Genomic DNA, 18655 nt, shown 5'->3' with positions numbered 1-18655 from the left:
TTATTTTATCCCATATCCTTAATGTATTATTAGTTAATGGTGACATCCATTTTGAGAGCCCTCTTTCTGTCTTCGGTATCCAAGGAGCTCCTGCTAGGTTCCTTCCTGCCATTGTTTGCTCTAATTTTACCCATGTTTTAGTTGAGTGATCGTGATTCCAATTTAGTATACGTACTAGTGCCATTGCCCTATAATATGATATTACATCTGGCAGCCCCACTCCGCCCTCTGACTTTTCTCTACACAAAATTTCATAGGCTAATCTGGGGCGTTTATCGTTCCATACAAAGGATACAAAAGCCTTCCGTATGCCCTTAAAAAAACTCTGTGGGAGGTGAATTGGCACTGTATGTAAGACATAAATTATTTTAGGTAGTATGTTCATTTTTATTGCGTTCACCCTTCCAAACCAAGTTAAAAACTGCCCCTTCCATTTCTGAAGATCCTCTCTTACCCCTTCCATTAAGGTACCATAATTCAGGTCGTATAAAAGTTTAGGGTCAGGCGTTATATGCGTCCCTAAGTACACTAGTGATTTTTTATTCCATATGAAGCGATATGCTTCTTGTAGAGTGTTCGCCATACTTAAAGATACATGGCTAGGAAATAATATAGACTTCTCAAAATTAATTTTAAAATTGGATAGGGCCCCAAACCTAGATACTTCTTCCATCAAGGCAGGTAATGAAGTCTGTGGTGTGGATAGATAGAACAACAGGTCATCGGCATATGCCGAGACCTTATGTTCATCCGACCCAATACACGTTCCCTGTATTCCGTTATTTCTTCTTATTTTGCAGAGAAAGGGTTCCAATATCATTGCAAATAATAAGGGTGACAAGGGACACCCTTGTCTCGTACCATTGTATATTTGGAAATAGTCTGACAAAGTGCCATTCACCTTTACTCTTGCTCTCGGGGACGCGTACAACGCCAGCACCCAACCCATCACACGCTCTCCCACTTTCATCCACCTCAGAACCTCCATGCTTTACTGAATTACTACTACTTTACTGTTGTGGGTTTATTAACACTTTAAGCCATGTCGCCGCACTGTTTGTCAGATTATTGTGTTTTTCTCCAGCCAATATCTTGCTACTTTGACTCCTGTTGCTGTCCTTATCTTCACTACCCCCTCAGTACCAACTTTTAGGTTGTTCCTTGACTACACTTTGGCTTGATCCCAACCTGAAAAATGTGTTTTCTGATCTTTGGCCTGTTTATTGAATATGCTTCTGCTTGGTCCCCATCTGCTACCGGACACCTAGCTTGCTCACCTCCTGGTGGGGCAATGCTGAGAACCACAACCTGGCACTAGCACACAGCAAAGCCCATCTCCACCATCAGGAGTTCTGGTGAGGACCAGTTAGAGTAGGAGTGTTAAACTCAAATTCATCGGGGGCTGCATCAGCAGTTTGGTTGCCCTCAAAGGGCCGGTTGTATCTGCACTCCAGTTTTCTTGCACTGCGTAGGGAGCACAGGGTTCAGGAGTGCGCTGCCTCCTCCTTTCTGGTGTCACTGGGGTCCCCCTCCTCTCCTCAGTGACACCAGAGATGAGAAGAGGGTGACACCAAAGAGGAGAGGGACCCCAGTGACACCAGAGAGGAGGGGGACCCCAGTGACACTGGTCCCCCTCCTCTCTGGTGTCACAGGTGTCCCCCTCTGCTCAGTACAGACAGCCATGCTCCCCGGGTGATGGTGTCTCTCCTACCCGCAGGTGCAGATCTCAGATACTTTCTCAGATACTCATGTCTGCGGTTGTGGTCCCGGGTCTGTAATCAGCGAGCTGAGGCAGTGCAGAGTGTCAAGCTGTGCACTGGTTACTAGGCAAGCCGACTTTCTCTACTGGAGTGGAGCAAGATGGCGGCGGCGAAACATCACTTCCTGAGGAGACAGCTGCCGCCGGGTGTACCAAGATGGCCGCCGCTCCGGAGCTAGGCCGAAGCCGGGGAATTTCCTATGGCCGAGGCTGCGGAGCACTCCACAGATCGCGTGGTGTGCCGATCCAAACGGGGTGACCCGTTCGGATCACGGATCGGTGACAATCCGTTGCACCACTAATCACGTCCATGAGAGCGATCCCCCTGCTGATGGGGGCCGCTGCGCAGACCACATGTCAAAGCCTGGCGGGCCGGATTCGGCCCGCGGGCCTTGTGCTATAGCTATTGGTCTGGAGCCTGAACCCTGACTGTGACACAAAGGCTCTCCCAAAAAAGATTAAGGGGCTGGGGGGAAGAAGAATAAAAATAAAACTAGTTACAAGAGATTAAACAAGATGCGAGGGTCGTGTTGGCCTTTAGCCCAGTGAGAGTATCTTGTCTTTGCAGTTCACCCATTAATATGTCTTGTTGCCTTGAGATTCTTTGTAAAAATCTGCATTTTGTGGTATAAAAGTGGCGGCCCTAGATAATGGGCTAATCTTCTCTGAATTAGGGCTGGATTGTCTTTGTTAGTCAGCCTTTTCCCTCAATTTATACACTGAGGCCCCGTACACACATCCGAGAAACGCGACGGGCAAAACACATCGTTTTGCTCGTCGAGTTCCTTGTGAAGCCGCCGAGGATCTCGGCGAGCCAAGTTTCCCCATTGACTAACGAGGAAATGGAGAACATGTTCTCTATTTGGCTTGACGAGTTCCTCGTCGGTTTCCTCGGCCAAAAGTGTACACACGACCAGGTTTCTCGGCAGAATACGGCTCCGATCGAGTTTCTGGCTGAATTCTGCCGAGAAACTCGGTCGTGTGTACGGGGCCCGACATAAAATATCCAACATAAATATCTGTGTAAACCTCACAAGTCACAATACGAGTGCTATTTAATCAAATCTTTTATTCTATACAACCATAAAATACACTTCATTAAAGTAATTGGTATGTTCCCCAGAGCTACAACTGCATCAAAAGGGTTTAAAAAGGGCTTTCATTAGGGATCAAACCATAAATAAAAGTAGGCTACATGTTCCAAAGGAATGGGATGAGCAATCCATAAAAACACACAACAAAAATTTAGTATTGGTGATTTCTTTTGCAAATTTTAGTAACATATAGCAGTTATAATTAGGGAGTGAATAGTATAATAAAACTGCATTCATTCTAAATATGAAAATATAACATGCCTAAATATATATTACATGTGGAGTGAAATGTTTGATGGCATTACAAGCTTAGAGGGGCTTTTGGCTTTATTAATAGTATACAACAAAGAGCAATGATAAGAGTGCTTCACATCAACCACTCGGAAGTCCGCTTACAGTAGTGAAATGTGATTAGAATTAAAGCCTATGTCCAGGTTTCCTTGCACTAAATACCATTTCCATAACCATGTTATTCTGCTGCTGTATCACTGTAGTAGCATCTGCTACATAAAGTGTGCAGCGCTGTGTTCTAGCAGTATAACAGGCAAAGCTTCTGCTGATTGACCGAGTTGGAAATCGGGTTGACACCTGCCTCTCCACCTCGGCCAATTAGTAGAAGCCTTGTATCCATTGATAAAAATACAAGGCTTCCTCTGAATGAAGGAAAAAGGAAGTCCGGACGGTGGCACTACTGTAGAAATGCAGGTCACCATGCTCCTCCGCTGCTAATTCCTTCAGGTTTTTTCCCTGTTTGGAGATTTTCCAAATAAAGGAGATTTCTACAGTAGTGCGGCCAATCTGGACTTTGCCCATTTTTAGCTGAGAGTTGGGCCTGGGACTGCTCAATGCTGTCATGGCAGGGTGTGGCCTTGAATCTGTAGCCGTGTTTGATTTTCTTCCTGCAGCAGATGGGAAGTCACCCATGATGCTGCCAGAACACAGCACTACATACTGCATATGCCTCTACGATACAGTGCTGAGAGCAGCAGAATAACTTTGTTATAGGTATAGTTTATTTGGGCTAACTTGACCCAAACTAGCCATTTGAAGCAAAAGGAAACCTGGACTGAGGCCGTGTACACGACCGGTTTTCTCGGCAGAATCCAGCAAGAAACTCGATGGGAGACGTATTCTGCCGAGAAAACCGGTCGTGTGTACACTTTTAGCCGAGAAACCCGTCTGGAAACTCGTCGAGCCAAATAGAGAGCATGTTCTCTATTTCCTCGTTGGGCAATGGGGAAATTTGGCTCGACAAGTTTTTTGACGGCCGAACGAGAAACTCGACGAGAAAAACGATGTGTTTTGCTCATCGAGTTTCTCGGTCGTGTGTACGGGGCCTCAGACTTTTAGCTCACCACGTTACAATCTGATGTTAATAGATCTGAAAGAGATAGTACAAAGTATGTAGTATAAGGGCCTGCCTTATTGGCTATGGGCCTTAATGGGCAAGGATGCAACGATACAATATATTGCCAAAAGTATGTTGACACCACTCCAAATTATTTCCAAGTGAAGGGTACTGTTAAAGAGGAAGTAAACCCTGATGGGTGTTACTGCCTCTCCGTTTACCTGCAAAGGTAAAGCATAATGGACTACTATGCATCACATAGTAGCCCATTATGTGACACTTACCTGCAGGAGAAGCTTGCAATGTTCCCGTCTTCCTCGCTAGTCCATTCTTCACCCCTCTTCCTTCTGGGGCCGTGAACTCCAGCTCTGTGACTGCCCGGAGTCGCATTGCACGCGAGAGCCGCATTTAACGGCATGATCCGAGCGTGCCCTTTCTAACTTTGGCGCAACGCTAGAAGAAATCGATGTACAGCGATTTGCAAATATCTCCTAGACCGTGCAGATCTGGGAGATATTTCAAGCACCTACAGGCTTACCTGTAGGTTAAAGTGGTTGTAAAGGGTTTACAACCACTTTAATACTACAGTATACAAAGGCATTTCTGACAATTGTGCACTTACATTATGGCAAGAGTTTGTAAAAGGCTCCTTTCTGTTCCAGCATCACTATGCAAAAAGCCAGGACTATACCGACATGATTTGACGAGTTTGCTGTAGAGGAACTTAAAGAAAAACTCTATAAAAAAAATAAAAAAAAATTCTAGCATTAAATTAAGCATAGTAGTGCGAGCTACAGTATGCCTTTATTTTTTTAGCCCCGTACTCACTGTTTAATCCTATAGTGAAGATTCCGACTCCCCGCGGGGAATGGGCGTTCCTATCCAGAGGGAAGATGATTGACGGCCGGCTCTGGCGCGTCATGCTTCTCCGCAAATAGCCGAAATAGGACTTGGCTCTTCACGGCGCCTGCGCAGGCGCCGTGAAGAGCCGGGACCTACTCCGGCTATCTTCGGGGAGCGTGACGTGCCAGAGCCGGCCGTCAATCATCTTCCCTCTGGATAGGAACGCCCATTCCCCGCGGGGAGTCGGAATCTTCACTATAGGATTAAACAGTGAGTACGGGGCTAAAAAAATAAAGGCATACTGTAGCTCGCACTACTATGCTTAATTTAATGCTAGAATGTTGGTAATGAGGGTGAACCACCGCTTTAAGTGACCTGCACAGAGCTACAACCTCAGCCCTACTGAACACTTCTGGGATGAATGAGAGTGCTGAATACGAGTCAGGTCTTCTTGTCCAAATTCAGTACCTGACCTTACAAATAAAGATTTGACTGAGTGAGCACAAAATTATGGAAAACCTTTCCAGAGGAAAGGAGGCTGCTTTAGCCATAAAGAAAGGTTTAAAGGGGTTGTAAAAGGTTTGTCTTTAATTTTCTAAAATTGGTTCCTTTAAGCTAGTGCATTGTTGGGTCACTTACCTTTTCCTTCGATTTCCTTTCTAAATGTTTTTTTCTTTGTTTGAATTTCTCACTTGCCGTTTCTCCTCAGTAAGCTTTCCACCATCATCCGAGCAGTGGAAAGTCATTTAGAACAGCTTACTGAACACCTTACTGAGGAGGAACAGGAAGTGAGAAATTCAGACAAAGAAAAAAAAAAACATTTAGAAGGGAGATGGAAGGAAAAGGTAAGTGAACCAACAATGCACTAGCTTAAAGTAACCTATTTAGAAAATAAAAAACAAACCTTTACAACCCCTTTAACTCCATATCAATGCCTATGGTTTGGCAATGTCCAATACGCTCATACAGGTGTGATGGTCAGGAGTCCACAAACTTTTGACACTATAGTGTATTCCTAGCATAGCTGGTGCATGTACTCAGTTTTCATCCTTACCTCTTTCCATAAACCGATCAGATGCTGATCGCAAATGAATTCTCCAACCAGCTGAAAACAAGAACCGCTGGCTGCCAGAAACTTTTACAGACCTCTTAGTAGGTCAGAAACCACCAGGTGATCACAGGCAATACTCTGGTCTTACATGGCCAGCCTAAATAAAGGTGGAATAGAAGAACCGCCGTGCGAGTGATTTATTTTTCTTGTATAGGTATCATGAAAGAAAGATGTGGACAGCCATTACTGGCCTTTTTTTTTTTTTTGCCGAAAATGCTAGCTGCCTGCATATGCCTGACTTCGCTATCCGTGTATAAAACCTTCACATACCTACAACACGTTTGAGTTCCTCTGCCCCAGTGCTGGGTTGCTCTTATTGGACAAAGCTCTGGCACTTCCTGTTAGTGTTAAAATTTGCCCTCTCCCTCTGGCCTCTATACATTCCCACTGGACCATCATTTTGATGGGTTGCCAAAAGAAATGCATATTACATTTCAGAAAGCCTTGTTTGTATTATACTTTTTATGTATATTAAATATACAGGACCTCCTTCTTCAGCACTAATACATAGTAACTTTGCTTCACTGCTCCCTCACACTGAACATGATTTGTGTTGCAGGACTGGCCTTACTGGAAATATCAGACCACTAAAAAGCTAGTCTTAAAATGCCCAAAAATATCAAGTGACCCTTCCATTGTCGTGCATTGCATGCGATAGCCATTTCGGACTGCTACCACCACCTTTCTTGTGTCTATGTGAATATTTTTGGTCACTCTAAATACTAATAGACCCCATCTACTTTGGGGGGTGGGAATAGACCCCATCTACTTTGGGGGGTGGGAATAGACCCCATCTACTTTGGGGGGTGGGAATAGACCCCCATCTACTTTGGGGGGTGGGAATAGACCCCATCTACTTTGGGGGGTGGGAATAGACCCCATCTACTTTGGGGGGTGGGAATAGACCCCATCTTAACAAATGTAAAGCCAGGGAATGATAATCACATTTCCATTTCATGGTTCTTTAATGTTAGCAACCACACAGAGATGGAAGAGTGGGAAGCTGTTTGCATGATAAAGTCCTCCAGGTTTGCTTACGCAGGAAGGGATGCATTCGTATCCTAGTGGTTAATCCCTACCATTGTCATTTTCACAGTAATCAGTGCATTTTTTTTTATAGCACTTTTCGCTGTGAAAATGACAATGGTCCCAAAAATGTGTCCAATGTGTCCGCCATAATGTCGCAGTCACGAAATTTTTTTTATAAAATAATTTTTTTTTTTTAAATAAAAATGCCATAAAACTATCCCCTATTTTGTAAACGCTATAACTTTTGCGCAAACCAATCAATAGACGCTTATTAAATAAGTAGAAGAATACGTATCGGCCTAAACTGAGGGAATTTTTTTTTTTTATATATTTTTTGGGGATATTTATTATAGCAAAAAGTAAAAAATATTGTATTTTTTTCAAAATTGTCGCTCTATTTTTGTTTATAGCGCAAACAATAAAAACCACAGAGGTGATCAAATACCACCAAAAGAAAGCTCTATTTGTGGGGGAAAAAAAGGACGCCAATTTTGTTTGGGGGCCACGTCGCAGGTCCACGCAATTGTCAGTTAAAGCGACGCAGTGCGGAATCGCAAAAAGGGGCAAGGTCCTTAACCTGCATAATGGTCCGGGGTCTTAAGTGGTTAAGGTAAAAAAAAAAACATTTTGACGTTAGCACCACTTTAAGCTAGGGGATATGTGCTACACATGTCTGTGTGGTAAGAAGTAGGATATGTTTAAATCCTTGTTTGACATTAGCCTAAAAGGGAGCATGGCAAAAGTATGGAGGCTGTCACTGCTAACCTTATGTTGAAAATGCTTGCTGCGGTTGTGCTTATGAACTGGCTTCTATGCTAGGAGCTATTAACCTCAGAAGGGAGGAATTCTGATTTTCACCTGCTTGTTCGGAACCTATGACTCTGGGGGAACTAAACCCACACAGTCAAACAGCATTTTGCAAAGAAAGTTTGTAATGGAAGATCAAGTGTTTAATCTCACCATGGGAAAACCAGGAAGTTTACAATCAGCTGATCATCCATCAATTGTGGACGCATATCCCTTCAGAAGAGTAGATGTGAACATAGTCATTGCTCAGGTTTCCATCCCAAAGCAGACTTAGGATTGGTTGCTGTGACTGGCAGCAAATCACTGCTCATTGCACAAGTAAACAATGAACAAGTCTGTTGGCAGTGTTCAGAAAAGACAACACAACTTCAAACAAGATTTGACATAGGATTCTAGCAACAGACTGCCAGCTTGAAGCAATTTGTAATACAGCAAATTAGAATAAATCCACACTGGAATGGAAGTGCAACATACAAGCCTACGGCCTGGTACCAGAGAAAAGCAACCTAGAGAGGATTTGTATCTCTGTCTGCTGTGGTTTATATACATGGGGAATCCCCCTCACTAGATCAAATCACTTCAAGCTGGCAATACATGGGAGGACGACCTTAACTGAAACCCACCAGACATTGACACCTGAAATATTTAGGATTCCTCTGTTCTTTTTTAAGCGTAGAAGGGTCAGGTCTTCACTGCGCTTCTGTAACCCCTGAGGGTGTTATTACCCCACCCTAGGGGCTTAGCTATTGAAAGTCAGATCAACTTTTTAGCACAAGCACCATTTTTACTGTCTTAAAGTACCCCTGCAGGGATTCTAATCCTTCTAACCAGACCCCTGGAACCCCTAGCAAGCATCTGGGGATACCCACACAAATCTTATGTCAGGGCAGCCCACAAATCTTGAAACAGGGGAAATTTTAAACATAATTTTCTAGGAAGCTGCACCTCACTACTGGTCACCCATCACACCTCTGGCCTACAGTGAGACATGGGTGGTGGATAGTGCCCACGTCCCTGATGAAGTCCTACAACACGTTTGAGTTCCTCTGCCCAAGTGCTGGGTTGCATATAACAATGCTTTAGGAGGTAAAATAAACCATATGAAAGACAACTCTATGTGCCTGCTATGATGTCCAGAGGTCAGTATATGACTAAAGGCCACACAGGATTATATATATATTTTTAATTATTTATATAATCTTTCTATAGGTAATCTACCATAGGGCAGATGACACAGCATTTCTGTATCTTCTGGCAGACTCTTCATAGGAAGAAATGGAGAATTCACTAAATGACAGCAGATCGGCCAGCACATGTGGTGATGCTTCCCAACTGAGGTTGGAAACAGCAGTAAGGCTGGGTTCACACTTGCAGTGGCTGCAGCTCACAGCAGGGCGTCCAGTGCGTCCCTGTACACTGATTCAGGTGTGAATCGGGTCCAAATTTCTGCCTGAATTTGAACCTGAAATGGAGCCAAAAGGCGCACAGGACTCTTTTCCAGTGCGGACCGCGGCCACCCCGAAGCTGTGTGAACCAGCTCCATTGAGAGCCAGTCACACTCTCCTGACATGAGAATTAGATGCGGGAAAATCAGTATCCAATTTGCATCAGTGTGAACCCAGCCTGAAGATCAAATGCAGACCCAAACCCACCTTAAACAGAGAAAAGTGATTTGGCAAGTTTTTCTTTGAGACTCATGGGGGATCAGATAAACATTTCCATACCAGTCAGGATGCTGGCAGAGCACCCCAATATTTGTTGTTTAGGAATCATACAATGCCCGATTCCTACAATACCAAATCACAATCATTAAAGCGGGGGTTCACCCAAAAATAAACATTCTGACATTAGCTATATGCCTCCAGAATACTGCTAACATCTGCAGTATGCCATTTCTTTTTTTTTGTACTTATCGTTATACGAGCCGTTGTTATCCAGCTCCGAGCGGGGGATTACTTCCGGGTAGAGGCGTTCCTAAGCAAAGAGGAGTTGATTGACGGGCTGCTAAAGCGTGTCATGCCTTTCGAAAATACCCGAAGTCACACTCGGGTGTTTACAGCGCCTGCGCAGTCAGCTCTACACGGCAGGCGCAGGCGCCGTAAACGCCCGAGTGTGACTTTGTGTATTTTCGGAAGGGGTGACGTGCCTTAGCAGCCGTCAATCAACTCCTCTTCGCTTAGAAACGCCCATTCCCCGCAGGATTCCCCGCTCGGAGCCGGTAAACAAGGGCTCAAACGATAATTACAAAAAAAAAAAAAAACACAGCATACTGCAGATGTTAGCAGTATGCTGGAGCTAATGTGAAAAAGTGGATTTTTGTGTGAACCTCCGCTTTAAATCAAACTATTTCTTGTAACCTCTTTTTCCTCTGTATGGTCAGATTTCTGTGTCAAGAAGAAAATATAATATTAAGAGAGATTCCAAACTGAACAGCTCAAAACTTCTGCTTAATCAGCTGAATCTACCTAAAAAAACTGGACAGTTATATAACATTCTACCTGCCGTGCTTACAATATCATTTCTCTGGGTGTCTACGGCATTTGTTCAGTAATGCAAAAGGTAAAGAATTTTTCTTTTTTTCTTTTATTATTATTTAACTGGAACCATTAGGTGACACGTTACTTCCTCTTTAAACGCTCCTACCCAGCAGTGGATCCAAATCATCTTCTGCTGTTTAATTAAATGACCACTAGATGAAATAAAATGAAATGAAATGACAATTCGATCCATAAAACAGCACCTTGCATCTGGCATAATTAACCTATACACAAAACGTTAACCTTATTTACATCTCCAAAAATTATTTGTCTAGCAAGTATGAAATTTGCCTTACTTTGTTTTTAAGTTCCAGAAACTTTTCCACAAATTCTGGGACCTCTTATGGTACAAAATATAGAGAGTCAGAGCAGCCGTGGTACATACACGTCATCAGAATGGAAGGTTTGGCTCAGTGGCTAATGATCAGTATTGTGGCAAGGGGGGGGGAACGGAGTTTAGTACGATGCACAGCATCATGACCCGCACCATGCCATATCATTCCTCATACAGGGAGATAATTACACAAGAACTGTTGGCATCTTTTTTATTATCAAAGTGCTGGTGCGCTTTACTACCAACAATTAAAATGGAAGAAAACAAAAGACTTTGGGAGTTATTTGATGATACAAAGAGCAAAAATTACACTATAACTCAGGAGGCCATTTGTCTTTCCAAATCAGCTCATTCACCAGTGACATTCCTTCCATGAAGCAATGTATAAATTATTTTTTATAGAAAATCTGTTTTATTGCCTCAAAAATCCCAAATAGAGGTTCCATATACACTTTCCATGAAGCAATGTAAGAATTGTGCATCACCATATAGAAACCTTATGACACAAATTCTTACCTGCCTTATGGCCCTTTAGCTACCTACTGGTCCAAAGCTATGAAACACGGCATTAATGATTGTGATGACAGTGTGCGAAACATACATGGGTGGCCTGTCCAAGATGGTGCCAAGGCTTGGAAATGTCTTCAGCCAATAAAGAACCAGTCATTGATTCTCAACACTTTAGATCAGGGATCTTCAAACTACGGCCCTCCAGTTGTTCAGGAACTACAATTCCCATCATGCCTAGTCATATCTGTGAATGTCAGAGGTTTACAATGCCTCATGGAATGTGTAGTTCCGCAACAGCTGGAGGGCCGTAGTTTGAGGATCCCTGCTTCAGATAGTCAGACTTAAGAAAGATCAGATGATTTGCAATGCATGTCAGTGCTCTTTGAACCATCATATTTAAATAATGACTCCACCATTCTGACAAATGTAATATTATAGGGTAGAATGAGGCAGTCTTCAGCTATGTTAACATTTCCTATGGTTCTTCTTTTTTTTATGTTATAGAAATGAAAGGATTTAAAAAATCCACTGTACCAAGTAATGAACACATTTTGCTTGTTGTCATGGAGGAACACTACACATGGATGGGTCTATGGAATGTTCTTTGAACTGCTCCGGGCTTGTACAGACACAGCTGCATTCCACTGATACAAACACACAACAGCAATGGTGATCATGCTCAACAAATAGTCTCTTTGCATCTCCCTATAATAACCCGATTCTATATTAAATGTAATTATATAAATCATATTTTAATTAAAATGAAAGCATAAAAAAGGCCATAGATGAGCCAGTTTTTTGATTGAATAAAAAAAAAAAAAAAGAAGCTGACCGGATACCCCCATCCACACATTCGATGTGGATGGGGGAATCTTCCCACTGTCCTATTCAGACAGTGGGGAGACTTCCTTGTGTATAGCCTGCAGCGCTGAGCGAGTGAAAATTTTCTAGCAGGGTGGTTGTACAGGAGTCGATCAGTACAACCACAGTGCCCATCAGTAGATCGTAATTGGTTTGGTCCCTGCTGAACCATCCAAATTTCGCTCCATCTATGGGCAGCTTAACTCTTGCAGGTACCCTTTTGGCTGAATTGTTTTACCTTATATCATCTGGCTTGTATTCATTGACTTATTGTGTACAACGAATACTTAAAGGCATAGAATGGCTCCAATACAAAGATTTTAAATGCTTTCTACGAATATACAGTATCTACATCCATCAGACAACTGCCACCTTGGCAACAAATCCGTTTCAATTTGGCTTTATCAATAAAAGTAGTGCAAATTTCTGACAACATGTAAAGTGCAATAATCCAAAACAGCTAAACAGATTTCCTTTAACTGCGATCAAAAGAATATATTTAGATCTGATTGGCTGGCAAGGTTTACAACACTTTGTACCATGCTCCTGTACTTTGTGCTGCCTTATCGAGGCCTGTATGTGAAAGAGATACTATGGTAGTAAGCATGTACAAATCTCCAGTGCAACTGAACCCGAGGTAAAGGAGAAAACAAAACACTATTACTAATGCTATTTACAAGAATAAAGATATCACATCGCTTCATACCTTATAATGTTATACTGTCAGAAAAGTGGAGTTGTCTTTCAGTGTACCCAGTCTATGCCAACATTACAGGCAGCCATTGTGTGGCACATGAAAACGCAGCTCGTCAATTCACCAGGAACCCAATAAGTTTCCTGGAGGGATGATGGTATCCCTTCTACTTTAAAAAAAAAAAATAACTAAACAGCTGAATAGCCTATACAATGGCTGCCCACCAGGGAACAATTCAAATAACCCTCCTTCATAGGGACTGTTCCTTACCTTGCTGAACTGGACAGTTAAAACTACTACCTGCAGACTGGAATGTACTTAGACACACATGGTGCAAGGGGCTGGGAACTTTACACCAACAAGCTCTTCTGAAAGACAGAAAATCAGAGCTTGAAGACTCTTGGGACAGATAAGCAGAGGAAGCATTACAAAGTGTGTATCAAAGACTTTTTACATTAAAACACAAACAAAATAACGTTGGGCTGCCTCCGTTTTCTGGATCCTTCAGGTAACTCAAGTAACTACAGCAGAGTCAGTGGGTAATTGCTTATTTGTTAGATTAACTAAGCATACACATGGATGCCCATACTGGCTCTGTGTTCAAGAGTTCAGCAGGCTTCTATACAGTACTAATGTTGAATTCAGACGAATAATGTCAGTTTAGTCACTCTTCAGATTTCTTTCACGTGGATTTCTGGCGGTAGTGGAGGGTCAGATCACCTCCACTCTTCCAGATGAAATGTTTCACAGTTCTCAGGTCCATATTGGGATCTAAAATCTGCAAAAAACAAGACAGGCATTGGAACATGAATACAACAAATAAGTGAGAGGAATTCTCCTAAAAAGAAGCAAGAACTGAGTAAATATTGAGACTGTCAATCGTGTCTTCTTAAAATGCAAATCCCCTGGCTGTCATAGTGATCTAACACAGTTAAAAGGCATTATACACTTTCAAATCTTTTCATTGATTTAAATAGTAGTTAGTGTAGGTAAATTATCTGTGTTTGTTTGCCTTACACTGTAATGATGGTCTCACAGTGTTATGGCTGATCGATTTTCTTTTGTACATGTATTGCTTCAGCTAGCTGGTCCCTAAGTGCCACGGGAACAGAACTACTTCCTGTCCCCCCCGCCCCCTATCACCAATGTGGGAGTGATAATGAAACACATCTCCAGCTGCATAAGAGTTCTCTGTGTGTCTGTGATGCTCTGCCTGCTTGTGTCTGTGTCAGATCTAATTACTGTGTAGCTCTAACTTGTATGAGCACTAGACAGATGTATTCAGGGTTTTGGGTTTCTTCACAGGGAGTGTCAGGTCTCATACAACAGACAGAGGTCATACATTACCTGTGCAATGCCATACCAAATGCCTTATATTTCAAACAGAAACCTCAACACAGGAATGTGAAGATAGACAGGGCAACAAATGACACCGTCATACTACATGATCAGAACGCAGCCAATGCAGGTGAAAAACACAAGGTGCAGGAAGGAATGTTTACCATGGGGTAGATTCAGATAGGTTACGCGGATCTAGAGATCCGCGTAACCTATCTGATTTACGTTACGCCGCCACAATTTTGTGAGGAAAGTGCTGTATTCAGAAAGCACTTACCTCAAAACTTGCGGAGTGTAGTATTTAAATCAGGCGCATCCCTGCGCCGATTTAAATGCGCAGTCCGCGAATTTTCCCTGCGTGCATTGCTCCCAATGACGTCGCTAGGACGTCATTGGTTTTGACATGAGCGTAAATTACGTCCATCCGTATCCGCGAACGACTTACGCAAACAACGTAAAAATTCAAAACTCGGCGTGGGAACGACGGCCAAACTTAACATAGGATACGCCTCACATAGCAGGGGTAACTATACGCCGAAAAAGGCCGAACGCAAGCGACGTAAAAAAAAAAGCGACGGGCGGGCGTCCGTTTCTGAATCGGCGTAAATGCTCATTAGCATATTCGACGCGTAAAAGACACGGAAGCGCCACCTAGTGGCCGGCCTGGAATTGCAGCCTAAGATCCAACGGTGTAACAGTTACACCTGGCGGATCTTAGATACGCCGTCGTATCTCCTATCTGAATCTGGGCCTCTGTCTTTATTATTTCCTGACTCACTAGCTCAGTAAAAGTTTGCAGATCAGGACGTCTGGCTTTCCTGTTCTGCAAGCGAGTTACTAGTTGGTGTCTCAAAGTACTGAAGCTAAAGACAGCCAAAAAGCTAGCAATTTCGAAAAGAGGTCAACAATGGCACCCCCCATATTTTTTCTCAGCATGGCTTTTTGTAATGGGACCTTGCTTAACACAACGAAGATGATGCTAAAGAGCAAGATCTGTTCATACCACGGCAGAGCACACTACTACATGCTGCAGGGAAGAACCATTTCACTCTTAGGGGAGCAGTGGTCTGACTCAGTAAAGGCCATGCTGGACATCTACAATGACACCACTGTTTACCCATGTACAGCAAGGGTCGCATTCTGCAACATGCTGGCAGGGGACAGGTTTATCTATTTAGGCTGTGTCTGCTTTAGAAATAAAATAAACTATTAGACATTGAACACCTTTTGTTTTGATGCACCCATAAAGTATTTGGCTGATTTAAATTGAAGGTCCAATTAGTCTAGAGCTTGTGAAAATAATATCTGACATTTGATTTAAATGAAGAGGGTAGGCCAATACCTAATACAAGTGGAGTGTCCAACAATTAATGTTTATTTTCTGGGCATGCACAATAATAATCATTGTTTACTGGAAGATTTTTTCCATGCACAGTAAAATCTGGGCCTTCAAAATAACCATGTGTAATGTGGATTTTTACATGGCTGGTGTACAAAATTTACTTCTATTCACATACTTTAAAAAGGAAACTAAAATGTTTTTGGCATTAATTTTAAACACGTTTCTAAACTGACCTTGTTTGCACCTCACATTTTTTTTATAAAATCTTAACTATATTACATATTAAAAGGGGTTGTAAAATCAGAAGTTTTTTTTTTATCTTAATGCATTTTTTGCATCAAGATAAAAAAAAAAAAAAAAAAAATGTGTGCAACAGCCGCCCCAGCACCCCTTAATACTTACCTGAGCCCCATCTCTCTCCAGCAATGTCCACGAGTGCCTCAGCCATCTGGGACTTTCCTCCTGATTGGCTAAGACAGAGCAGCGGTGCCATTGGCTCCCGCAGCTGTCATTCAAAGTCAGTTAGCTGATCAGGAAAGGGGGCGGGGCCGAACCAGGGCTCCATGTCTGAATGGACACAGGGACCTGTAACTCGGCTCGGGTGCCCCCATACTAAGCTGCTTGCTGTGGGAGCACTTAACAGGAGGGAGGGGCCAGGAGAGCCAAAGAGGCACCCAAGAAGAGGATGATCAGGGCTGCTCTGTGCAAAACCACTACACAGGGCAGGCAAGTATAACACATTTGTTATTTTTAAAGAAAACAAAAGAAAACAAGACTACAACTTTAAGCACCATTTAAATGCTAGATACAGAAAACTTCCATGATATGCATTTACAAAGCATTCAGGGCTCTCTAATAGCTCAAGCATCAGCTCTTTCCTACAGAGCTGCGAGAACTAAAAAAAAAGGGGGCGTGCCACACACTGACTTATTCATGTGTGTGCGTAAAAACATTAAGTAAGCAGGTTCTAGAGCTCCATTCACTAGCTGCATAGGGTAAATATGAAGGTGTTTGTATGCAATATCCCGTATTTACCTGACTTGATAGAAAACATTTATAAAGTTAACCCTCGGCCCTGAACAGAACAAAGAAATAATATATGTACCAAAGAGATATGTTATGCTTAAGGTGTTTTCTAAACTTTGTTTTATAAGTAATTTAACAAAATGATAAGAATGTATGTTAGGAGGGTGCACAGAACAGTCATTTCTCAGGTCATTTTCTTTCTCCTACTTCTTTTCTCGTATATTTGTGTACAGTCTGGGTGAAATCACTGATTGTACTGCATATAACTTCACTTACAGCCTGTGTGTATGCTTTTATATTAGGACGAAGAAATTTAATTATATATATATATATATATATATATATATATATATATATATATATATATATATATATATATATATATATATATATATATATATATATATATATATATATATATATATATATACACACATATACACACACACACACATATATACAAACACACACACACACACACACACAGTAAAACCTTGCTTTATCAAAGCATTTTTTTTACAGGGTATAAAAGAGAAGAGAGGCACCTCTAAGTGTAGCAAAAAGAGGCTAAATGTTGTACCTTCATTAAATGTAACCATATTGCTACACTTAGAGGCTCCTCTCTTTTATTCTCAGTTGTGACATGACGCTATTCTTATATGAAGACATCGCTTGTATATCAAGGCAAAATTCATTAAAACATTTAGCTTGTCTTGCAAACGCTCTCTCAAACCAAGGTTTTAATGTGTAATTATATTATATTATATTATTTATAATATATATATATACCGTATTTGCCGGTGTATAAGGCGACCGGGCGTATAAGACGACCCCCTAATTTTACATTTTTTTTAAGATTTTTTGCCTGTACTCACTGTATAAGACGACCCCCCTTCCGAGGCTTCCAACGCTTCATATTTCTTCCTTCTGGAGTCATATTCTTCTTCCTTCTTGCTGGAGCTGGAGCCAATCACAGCGAGCGATGTATTCTATTAATGAATACAAAGCCTGCTTGGATTGGCAGAGGCTGTAACATCATCAGCCCACGCCTCTCTGACTCTCAAAGCCAATCCGAGCAGGCTACTGTATGTAGCCTGCTCAGATAGGCAGAGGTTGTTACTCCAATCGAGCAGGCTTTATATTCATTTGAATATGTCGCTCAACGGGATTGGCAAAGCGGTATATACTGTATGTAGCCGAAGCATGCATCAGGCATCCAAGCAGCTGACCTGGCGTATAAGACGACCCCTGCTTTGTGGCCATTTTTTTTAAGTGTAAAAGGTAGTCTTATACGCCAGCAAATACTATATATATATATATATATATATATATATATATATATATATATATATATATATATATATATATATATATATACACACATATAAACATAACATTATTATGTGTGTTAGTCCCACACAGTGCAGTAACTCATATTAATTTTAAACCCATCTTTCACTGATCTCACTTCAGCAGTATCCGTCTAAATGGCCATGTTACTGCAGTTTTTATACTGTCATAATGTATAAGTCTGCATAGATTCTGTACCCAATAGAACTTCTGGCTACAGTATGTAGCCAATCTAACACCATCTTTACTGTACTATCAACCACACAAATCCAAATCTCCCAGAACAAAGACAACCAAGTAAATATTACCTGGTCCTGACACAGGAGTTCAATCTTCTCTTCAGCCAGCACAGCAATGTCTTCTTCTTTCTCTTGTTCTCCTGGCTTCTCATTATTTGAGGAGCTGGTTGTCTGAGATTCTGTATCCACATTTATAATCTTCTCATAGACATGCTCCATCACCTTTCTGACTTGCAGCATGTCACTGGCTGACAGTCTGTCCCTGCAAAAGTTGACATGCATAAAATGTTATTCGTCATTCAGAAATGGTTTATACACAAACTCTGCTACAATAATAAATTACAGTGGAACCTTGGATTACGAGCATAATTCGTTCCAGGAGAATGCTCGTAATCCAAAGCACTCACATATCAAAGCAAGTTTCCCCATAGAA

General features: G+C 42.0%; 1 protein-coding gene across 4 annotated transcripts in view; it reads right to left on the bottom strand.

Moving 5' to 3' along the window:
- Positions 1–11859: 11859 nt before the first annotated feature.
- WDR48 (WD repeat domain 48) overlaps positions 11860–18655 on the bottom strand; it is a 52439-nt gene continuing 45643 nt past the window's right edge. For all 4 annotated transcript variants that reach the window (XM_040352767.1, XM_040352769.1, XM_040352768.1 and 1 more), the window contains 2 exons: positions 18292–18484; positions 11860–13705 (listed from right to left, as the gene is read on the bottom strand). In XM_040352767.1, coding sequence (XP_040208701.1) covers positions 13610–13705; positions 18292–18484 — 289 coding nt within the window. In that variant the 3' untranslated portion in view covers positions 11860–13609. The remainder of the gene's footprint in view (positions 13706–18291; positions 18485–18655) is intronic.

Source organism: Rana temporaria, chromosome 5 (genome assembly GCF_905171775.1).
Source record: "Rana temporaria chromosome 5, aRanTem1.1, whole genome shotgun sequence".
Lineage (NCBI taxonomy): Eukaryota > Metazoa > Chordata > Amphibia > Anura > Ranidae > Rana > Rana temporaria.
This window is presented reverse-complemented; position numbering and strand designations above follow the sequence as displayed.